The following is a 10,656-nucleotide window of genomic DNA, read 5'->3' on the forward strand; positions in this document are numbered from 1 at the left end:
CCACTGCGGCACTGACTAGGTCCTGGAGGCCTCTTCCTCCACTGGAGGGGAGTTCAGGGTTTGGTGTTTTCCACGTCCAGCTAAATCTGACTTCAGCTCCCTCTGAGACCCTCAGGTCTCAAAGGAAGGTCTTTGCTTGCCTCCCATTCTATCGTCATATCTCTGGAAGGCTGTATCCTTCCTCACATTCCCCTGGCCCAGCCTGGAACGCTCTTCCCCAGGCTGCCCACTCCAAGCAACCAAGGTTTCCAGGTGTGTGACCTACCTCACTTCTCAAATGGCAGGGCATGGATTCAACAACAGGCTCTGGGGGCGGTAAGCATTCCCATGGCTGCTACAGCCAGCTTTCTAACCTGCAGTTCTGACTTTCCTCCCCCTGGCCACAGCCCACATTGGTTCCATGTGTAGTTCCTTTGTCCAGCTGCCAAAGACCTTCCCGCCCTGAATCTTGTCCACCTCCGCAGCCTTCTGTCTTGCAGATCAAGGAAATCTTTGACATATGTTTATTTGAGAAAAATCATAAGGAAAAGACTCATAAGTTCATTAAGAATTCTATTCATTATAAGTCATTATGCTATTCTATTCATCAAAAAAGTGAAAAGAATGCTTTTCAGCAGTGAAAAAAATCAATGAGGAAAAATGTCAAAACATAATGAATGAGTGAATAAATCAAGTAACAGAAGTAACATACTGTGTAAATGAATTTTAAAAATCATGGAAACAATAAATTGCTTAAGAATTGTGAAGCAATTAAAAACATTTAGACCTTAAAGTGTTAACTATTGTTGTCTCCAAGTCTAAGATAATAGCTATGTGTTTGCATCTATTATATAATTTTAAGAATTAACTTATATGACTTTTGCAATAAAGAAAACAAGTAATAAACTGAGAGAAGATATTTTCTTTTTAAAATATTTATTTGTTTGGCTGTGCCAGGTTTTAGTTGTGGCATATGAATCCTTAATTGTGGCATGTGGGATCTAGTGCCCCAACCAGGGATTGAACCCAGGCTCCATGGATTGAGAGCATGGAGTCTCAGCCATTGAACCACCAGGGTAGTTCCCAAGAAGATATATTCAGAGCATGAGAATAATAGCGAACATATGATAAGCTACAAATTAAGAAAAGGTGAACATATCTCATATTCATTGAACAGTTAGTATTTGTTTTTTATGACAATAAGTGCTTTCATGTATTATCTCATTTAACCCTTCTAATACCCCTCTGGGAGAAGGCAATGGCAACCCACTCCAGTACTCTTGCCTGGAAAATCCCATGGACGGAGGCTAATAGGCTCCTTGGGGTTGCTAAGAGTCGACACGACTGAGCGACTTCACTTTCACTTTTCACTTTCACGCACTGGAGAAGGCAATGGCAACCCACTCCAGTGTTCTTGCCTGGAGAATCCCAGGGACAGGGGAGCCTGATGGGCTGCTGTCTATGGGGTCCCACAGAGACAGACACGACTGAAGCAACTTAGCAGCAGCAGCAGCAGCAGCGGCGGCAGCAACACCCCTCTGAAGTCTATGGTGTGTTCTTTCCATTAACAGATGAGGCAACTGAGACTCACAGAAGTTAGTAACTTGACCATCATCACTGAGTTAGTAAAGGGTTAGCTGAGGTTAGAATACAGAAATCTGATTCCAGGGTTGACTTCACTACTCACACTACTAATGATCTTATGAAAAGATGTTAAATTCACTAGCAATCAGGGACTTACAAATGAAGCAAAAACAATGTCACCATTTTCCATCTATGAGATAGATAGCAACTTTAGAATGATTGAGACAGATGATATTATCAAGTGTTGATGAGAATGAATGGTGTACATTAGTATAACTACTCAGAATAATAATTTAGGAGCATCTAGTAAATTTGAAAGTTTTAAAATCCACCACATTCACTGGAAAAAATACTTACCTATGGAGAAATGTCCAAAGACATTTGTCACAGAATTGTTTAAATAGTAAAAAGTTGGAAATGAACAAAAGTTCAATAATAAAGAATTAGTAAATGAAATGTGGCAAATTAAAATGCTTGTTAAAGAGAATGAGTTAGGGACTACCCTGGTGGGTGAGAACCTGCCTAATGCAGGGGAAATGAGTTTAATCCCTGGTCTAGGAAGAATCTGCATGCCAGGGAGCAACTAAGCCCATGTGCCACAACTACTTAGCCTGTGCTCTAGAGACTTCAAGATGCAACAACTTAGCCCACTCAAACTCCATGTCCATTGACTTCGTGATGCCATCCAACCATCTCATCCTCTGTCACCCCTTCTCCTCCTGCCTTCAATCTTTCCCAGCATCAGGGTCTTTTCCAATGAGTCAGTTCTTTGCATCAGGTGGCCAAAGTATTAGAGCTTCAGCATCAGTCCTTCCAATGAATATTCAGGACTAATTTCCTTTAGGATTGACTGGTTTGATCTCCTTGCAATTTAAGGGACTCTCAAGAGTCTTCTCCAACACCAAAGGTCAAAAGCATCAATTCTTTGGCTCTCAGCATTCTTTATGGTCCAACTCTTACATCCATACATGACTACTGGAAAAACCATAGCTTTGACTAGATGGACCTTTGTTGGCAAAGTAATGTCTCTGCTTATTAATAAAATCTTAAATGCATACAAAAAATTCTATGGATATAATAATATGTAAGCAACAGTTTTAAAACACCATGAATAGACCACAATTTAATGATAGTGGTTGACTAAGAGTCCATTATTTCTAAAATGTCCTAACTGGTAAATGTGGGACCTGATTTCCAAAATCCTCTTCTTATTTGTTTTGGGGTTTGGCCTGCAGAAGTGAAGTAGCCGTTCTTATTGTTGGATTGAAAGTCTTCATGATCAGGTATAGTGATGGCTAGACACTGAGGCTCATTTAGTCTTAGTTTGTCCTTATTTGTAAGCTTATTTTATTGAAAGCTGACCCTGGAACTAATAGTAAAGCCTGGACTACACCTAAATCCTTGGCTGTGGACTCTCAGAGGCAACAGGTTTCCAGAGACCTCTTTAAGAGTTCCCCTGTCATGGTTCAGTGCTAAGGAATATGTCTGCCAAGCAGGAGATATGGGTTTGATTCCTGGGTTGAGAAGATCCCCTGGAGAAGAAAATGACAATCCACTCTAGTATTCTTGCCTGATAAATCTGATGGACTGAGGAGTCTGGTGGGCTAGTCCGTGGAGTTGCAAAGAGTTGAACAGGACTTAGCTACTGAGCACACAGGAACAGCATTAGGGATGGATAACGTTTTGGTATATATGTGTGTGTGTGTGTGTGTGTGTGTGTGTGTATAATACAATGGAATATTATTCAGCCATAAAAATAAACAAATTGGAGTCAGTTCTAATGAGGTGGATGAACCTGGAGCCTGTTATACAGAATGAAGTAAGTCAGAAGAGAAAAATATCTTATATTAAAGCATTTATATGGGTTCTAGAAAAATGGTGCTGATGAACCTATTTTCATGGCAGGAATAGAGATGCAAACATGGAGAACAGACTTGTGTACACACGGGGTAAGAAGAGAGTGGGACTAGTTGAGAAAGCAGCACTGAAGCGTATACGTTCCTTTGTATATAAAATAGATAGCTAGTGGGAAGTTGCTGTATAGCATGGGAAGTTCAGCTTGGTGCTCTGCGACAACCTAGAAGGGTGGGATGGGGCAAGGGGTGGGAGGAAGGTTCGAGACGGAGGGGACATGTGTATACTTATTGCTGATTCATGTTGTTGTATGGCAGAAGCCAACAAACATTGTAAAGCAATTATCTTCCAATTAAAAAACATTAAAGAGAGAGAGAGTTCCCCGGTCAATGAAACTGAGTCAGCTGAAGTGATGTGGATGAACTTAGAGCCTGTCATACAGAGTGAAATAATTCAGAAAGAGAAAAACAAATATCACATATTAATGCAAATATATGGAATCTAGAAAACTGGTACTGATGAACCGATTTTTGTGGCAGAAATAAAGGTGCAGGCATAGAGAATGAACTTATGGACATCGGTGGGGAAGGAGAGTGGAGGAAGAATTGAAAGAGCAGCGTTGACATATACACACTGCTATGTGTAAAAGAGCTAGCTGGCAGGAAGCTGTACAGCACAGGGAGCTCAGCTCTGTGCTGTGATGACCTAGAGGGGCAGAATGGGATGGTGGGAAGGTGGCTTAAGAAGGAGGGGGTATATGTATGCATATAGCTGATTCGCTGTGTTGTCCAGAGAAACTAATACAACATTGTGAAGCAATTATATTCCAATTAAAAAAGATCGTTCCCCTGTTATAGTGTGTTAATGGATTGGATCTGGGGCTTCTCACACCTTCCTGTAAGCTCTGACTTGTCTGCCTTTACCAGTAGATCATGATAAAGTACTAGTGACTTTATTCTGATCCTCCTGTGCCCCCTCCTCAGTCTTGCCACAGTTGTGTAAGGTCTCATCCCTAAAATAAATTCTTAATCCATAGCACATGCAGTGTCTATGTTTCTTGAATGAACTCCAATTGCTACACATAACAAGTTTGTGCAGAGCTAGCCTGCCAGGCATGACCTTATAGCAGGCACCTCCTCTGCCTGGTGGAAAACTTGAACCAGCTCGATTTAACCAAAACGGTAGTACCTCTGAACTTGCAAAGCTTCTTGAACTGTGAAATAGAGGAACTATATTGGGGACTGGCCCTGCAGGTCACTAGAGGTTGGCCAGGAGATACCACTTACTCAGGGCTCAGTACAATTCAGTCACTCAGTCGTGTCTGACTCTTTGCAACCCAATGGACTGCAGCACGTCAGGCTTCCCTGTCCATCACCAACTCCCGGAGCTCACTCAAACTCATGTCCATTGCGTTGGTGATGCCATCCAACAATCTCATCCTCTGTCATCCCCTTCTTCTCCTGCCTTCAATCTTTCCCAGCATCAGGGTCTTTACCAATGAGTCAGTTCTTTGCATAAGGTGGATAAAGTATTGGAGTTTCAGCTTGAGCATCCGTCCTTCCAATGAATATTCAGGACTGATTTCCTTTAGGATTGACTGGTTTGATCTCCTTGCAGTCCAAGGGACTCTCAAGAGTCTTCTCCAACACCACAGTTCAAAAGCATCAATTCTTCGGTGCTCAGCTTTCTTCATAATTTCTCCAACTCTCACATCCTTACATGACTACTGTAAAAACCATAGCTTTGACTAGATGGACGTTTGTCAGCAAAGTAATGTCTTTGCTTTTTAATATACCGTCTAGGTTGGTCATAGCTTTTCTTCCAAGGAGCAAGCATCTTTTAATTTCATGGGTGCAGTCACCATCTGCAGTGATTCTGGAGCCCAAGAAAATAAAGTCTCACTGTTTCCATTGTTTCCTCATCTATTTGCCATGAAGTGATGGGCCCAGATGCCTTGATGTTAGTTTTTTGAATGTTGAGTTTTAAGCCAGATTTTTCACTCTCCTCTTTCACTTTCATCAAGAGGCTCTTTAGTTCTTTGCTTTCTGCCATAAGGGTAGTGTCATCTGTGTATCTGAAGTTATCAACATTTCTCCAGGCAATCTTGATTCCAGCTTGTGCTTCCTCCAGCCTGGCATTTCTCATGCTGTATTCTGCATAGAAGTTATATAAGCAGGGTGACGATATACAGCCTTGACATACTCCTTTCCCAATTTGGAACCAGTTCATTGTTCCATGTCCAGTTCTAACTGTTGTCTCTTGACCTGCATACAGATTTCTCAGGAGGCAGGTAAGGTGGTGTGGTATTCCCATCTCTTGAAGAATTTTCCACAGTTTGTTGTGATCCACACAGTCAAAGGCTTTGGCATAGTCGATAAGGTAGAAATAGATGTTTTTCTGGAAGTCTTGCTTTTTTGATGATCCAACAGATGTTGGAAATTTGATCTCTGGTTCCTCTTCCTTTTCTAAAACCAGCTTGAACATCTGGAAGTTCATGGTTCATGTACTGTTGAAGATTGGCTTGGAGAATTTTGAGCATTACTTTGCTAGCCTGTGAGATGAGTGCAATTGTGGTGTAGTTTGAACATTCTTTGGCATTGCCCTTCTTTGGGATTGGAATGAAAATTGACCTTTTCCAGTCCTGTGGCCACTGCTGAGCTTTCCAAATTTGCTGGCATATTGAGTGCAGCACTTTAACAGCATCATCTTTTAGGATTTGAAATAGCTCGACTGGAATTCCATCACCTCCAATAGCTTTGTTCATAGTGATGAACAAAGGCTTAGGGCTTCCTAAGGCCCACTTGACTTCACATTCCAGGATGTCTGGCTCTAGGTGAGTAATCACACCATCGTGGTTTTCTGAGTCATGAAGATCTTTTTTGCATAGTTCTTCTGAGTACTTGGCACTTTAATGTGGGGACAGCATCCATTGTGTTCATCAGAAGCAGACCTAGCACTTCTGTGATCAACACTCCCATCACCTTCTAGCAGCCAGAAGAACATAAGGTATCCCATTAGAGACACAGAGGAATCTGTAACTGCAACCAGTTCTGACAGGTATCCCTCTGGGAACAGATGAGGACTCCCTGTAAGAGGAAAGTAATGGAGTAAGGGGTGATGTGCCTGGTGCTTCTGCTCTGCAGGTCTCTAGTAATCATGACCCCCAGAGCTGGAGACAATGTCAGAGGTCATCCAGGTAGGTTTCCTGGGCTGCGTCAGCCTCACCTCCTCTGCCCTCTTGACCAGGTTCAGAGTGAATAACCACTTCTACATCCTTATTTGTAGCCTGCTGCTGAGCTGAGTATATCCGGGATTGAGTTGAAATTTTCTTTGCTGGTTTTCCTGCTTTCAGCGTTGACTTTCTGTTTGACCACATGTTCTAATGGAGCTAAAACCTAGAGTATGAACACGGCTGACTGCATAGAATTAAATGTCTTCTGCAATGCTCTGGCCATAGACTGGGCATTGTGAAGGTCTTTGCTACTATACAACCAGCACCTAGACTGATTACTATCAATTGGTCGTGTGAAATATGAATGTGCTTTTTAGGTCAATCTGTACTCCGACTGGCAATGTATGAAAATCCATGTTTTATTGTGTTCTCAATTTATTATTGAGGCCACCTCTCCTCTATTGTGTAAACTCTGCCAGATTCTAAAGGTGAAAAAGTGGTATCTCACTGATATTTTAAATTGCATTTCTTTGGTGCCTATTATGGTATGATTTCCCCATATGTTTATTAACTTTTTGGACTTCTTTTTTATAAAGTGTCATATCTGTTGCCAGTTTTCCTAAGTGTGTATATTTTTCTTACCAATTTGTAAGAGCTTCTTTTGTGTTAATGATTTTATTCATGTGTCTATAAGTATGTTGCAGTTATATGCTTTGTGTTGCTATTTGCCTTTAATTTTGCTTCATTATTTATGCAATGCTCTGGCTCCTGGATGGTGAGTTCGGGTAATAGCTTTGGGGAATTGTGAACCTGCACCTTTGACAGGGAGCCTGACCTGTTACAGAGGGAACAGACATTCATGTTATATTTTTTGGTAAGCCCAGCTGATTTTTTTTGTAAGGAGTTTCATAGACAGTGTACATCAGCAAGAGGCTGGGAAAAACCCAAAGGGGCTCCATGCTATCTTGTGGGACATGCCTCTAGAACATCAGGGGAATTGCTTTGTTGGGCTCTGAAGTTCCCGTGGCAGCCAGCAGTCAGTAAAGATGGGTGATGCCCTGTACCATGACCCTGCAGATTGATGAAACATGGGAAAAACAATTCATATTTGTAAAGATTCTATGAGAAATAAACATTGTTTTGGGGAAAGTCCCTTCAAGCAAGAGAGAACAGAGCAAAAAAACTCCGCTGAATTTTTAACCTCTTTCTGAACTCCCTAAATTTTGCATCTGGAGGTCACATTGTATTCATCCTCTAATTTTTCTCATCCTTAAGTGCGCAGAATCTCTTCTCCTTGAGATTATCTAGAGAGGCTATTGTTTTTAAAAATGGATGTCATTAGAAAAAAAAGGAGAAATGAAGAGAGAAAAATATGAGAACAGTAAAAAATGGTCATAGAGGAAAATTTTGCCCCTTTCTAAGATACTAATAACTTCAACTGATCCCAGATGCTCTAACTGGCGCAGCCTATAGATGGGTACACATAGGCTCATTTCATCCTTCTCAAGTTCTTTTCCAACCATAAAAATTTCCGCTTTACAGTTTCTGAGTTCCTCCTTCTTCCACTCTCCGACTCCATCACGCTTTTTTTTTTCACTGTCTCTCTAGGGATTCAGTCACCCACTAACCAGGAAGATCATGGCCATTTAAGGGTTGATAATTCATCCACGAGTAAAAGATATTGAAATTGAAACTAACATTTCCTAAAAAATTACTGTATGTCAGGCTCTGTACAAAGAACATTTTGTGTATTATCTCATTTAATCATTACAACTTCCCTCTAAGGGAGAGATACAAACCTTAGAGGAGTTAAGTGAGCTGTAAGAATTCACATGCCAAAAAATTAATAAATAAAAACACATGATTAATTATGTTAATAGAAAAAATTCACATATCTCATAATTGATAAAGCCAAATGTGCCATCCTGATCTGCCTGGTGCTAGAGTCCTGGCTCTTGACCACTGTGTTAGATCTTCTGGATCGTCTTTGTCTCAAACCACAGCACCATAGACAATGCTGATTGCCAAACACACTGTTCTCTCTCACTGAGGAGTTGAATGGTTAGCTTTATGGAGACCATCTCTTCCAGGTCTTATGGAAGAGTCTTTAGGGAGTTGGTGAGTGTACGCCCTCATGTAAGATTTCCCAGATCTTAATCTTTAAAGTGTCACTCTGGGGCCCTGCCCCTTCCCATCAGTTTGAGGAAAGCATTTTTCACATCCTTATTCCTCAGACTGTAGATGACAGGGTTGAGGAAGGCTGTGGCAATGTTGTAGAAAAGGGCCATTTTCTTGCCACTGTTTGACAAGGAGTCAGAGCCAGGGCTCATGTACGTGATGATGCACGGAATAGCGAACATGGTGACCACAGTAATGTGGGAGGTACAGGTGGAGAAGGCCTTGATCCGTCCTTGGGCTGAGCGGATCTTCATGATGGTGGCAAAGATGTTGACATAGACAAGGACAATCAAGGAGAGTGGGACCACAATGACATTGAAGCCGGTGATGAAGTCCACCAAATCATTGAGGGATGTGTCTGCACAAGCCAGCTTCAGGACTGCAGGAACCTCGCAGAAGTAGTGGTCAATTTCATTAGGACCACAGTAGGAAAGGCACATAGCAAAGAAGGTATAGGATAGACCACCCACTACACCATAGGCTGCACAGATGCCCACCATGAGAAGGCACACCCAGGGGCTCATGATGACCTTATACCGGAGAGGGTGGCAGATGGCCACGTACCTGTCCACTGACATGATGGTGAAAAGCCAGTACTCAGTGATTCCACAGAAAAGGAAGATGTACATCTGGGCCACACATCTAGCAAAAGAGATGGCTCTCTTCTTGCTGAGAATATGCACGAGCATCTGGGGCACAGTCGTGGTGGTGTAACACATGTCCAGCATGGAGAGGACACTGATGAAGAAGTACATGGGCGTGTGGAGGCGTGTGTCCTGGTGGATGAGGGTGATGAGGAGGCTGTTGCTCACAAGGATCAGCAGGTAAAAGACTAGAAAGAAGGTGAAGAGCAGAGGATTGGTCCTGGGGTTCGAGGCAAAGCCCAACAGGATGAATTCTGTCACAGCTGAATGGTTAAGCTCCTGCATTGTGCTCTGCCTGTTTAAAGATTTTGAGGGATATGTAATTTATTGGGTTTTGGTACCAAGGAACTTTCACGCTCATTTTTCATTCATGTTTCTTAACAGGAAGTTTGGGCTAGCAGATGTGCACTACTGGAGAGGTCCCTGTAGTAGTTTGAGTGGTGTCAGCATTTGGTTCTGGATTAAGTTACAGTCATGGTGATGAAAGAGTGAAGGCCAAGTCAAGGAAATGCTGTGTGCTGTGTGCAATTCTGTCTCTTCTTTTCCAGAGACAGCTTTGCTTTTCTCAGACTTATTTGTTCCATTTTATGATTTCTCCTGGGACAGCAGAGGTTTCTAAACCTTGGTTTAAAGATCAGGATTAGAACTATTACACTCATAAAATGGGTTAAGCTTTTCATCACTGTTAGGGTTATCATTAATGTTAGACTTTTTCTGGTGAACGAAACTTTACTGCTGTTCATTAATTATGTCATTGATTCAACATAGTTTTTGCCAAATGCTTATTATTTGTTGTAAATCAGGGGGGCAAGGAAGAGTTATAAATGATATGGGTAGGAAAATGATTTCATGCAATCTACCAAGATAAATTCTAAGTATGTTAAAGAGTGAAATGCAAGAAATAATATAGTAAGACAATCTTGGAAAAATATATGGGTGAATATTTATTTTATGGTGGAAGAGATGCCTTTAAGCATCAACTGATTGTTCCAATCCCTTCAGCCTCTTGTTGTTGACCCTTATCCTCTAATAACCAAACAAAGCAACACAGCTCCTCATCAGACCTGCTGTCTATTTACTCAGTAGTTTTGAGGGCTCCTTGTGATTCCCAGGTCATTTTGCTCTAAAATCCTTGGTCTCATTGAATCCTTGACCTACCTTGCTGCCTTGCTTGTGTGGGTACTGAACTTTTCAGTGGTTCATCCCTATGGTCTTTCTTCACCATGTCCCCAAACCTCACTAACA

General features: G+C 41.7%; 1 protein-coding gene across 1 annotated transcript; it reads right to left on the bottom strand.

Moving 5' to 3' along the window:
• Positions 1–8,757: 8,757 nt before the first annotated feature.
• OR13P11 (olfactory receptor family 13 subfamily P member 11) lies at positions 8,758–9,696 on the bottom strand. The gene has a single exon (NM_001390185.1). It carries the CDS (start codon positions 9,694–9,696, stop codon positions 8,758–8,760), a length of 939 nt encoding a protein of 312 aa, NP_001377114.1.
• Between the last annotated feature and the right edge of the window lie 960 nt (positions 9,697–10,656).

The sequence above is a fragment of the Bos taurus genome, chromosome 3, assembly GCF_002263795.3.
Source record: "Bos taurus isolate L1 Dominette 01449 registration number 42190680 breed Hereford chromosome 3, ARS-UCD2.0, whole genome shotgun sequence".
NCBI lineage: Eukaryota > Metazoa > Chordata > Mammalia > Artiodactyla > Bovidae > Bos > Bos taurus.

Coding starts and splice junctions, on each gene's coding strand:
- OR13P11 (NM_001390185.1), bottom strand. CDS start 9,696: ATGCAGGAGCTTAACCATTCAGCTGTGACAGAATTCATCCTGTTGGGC.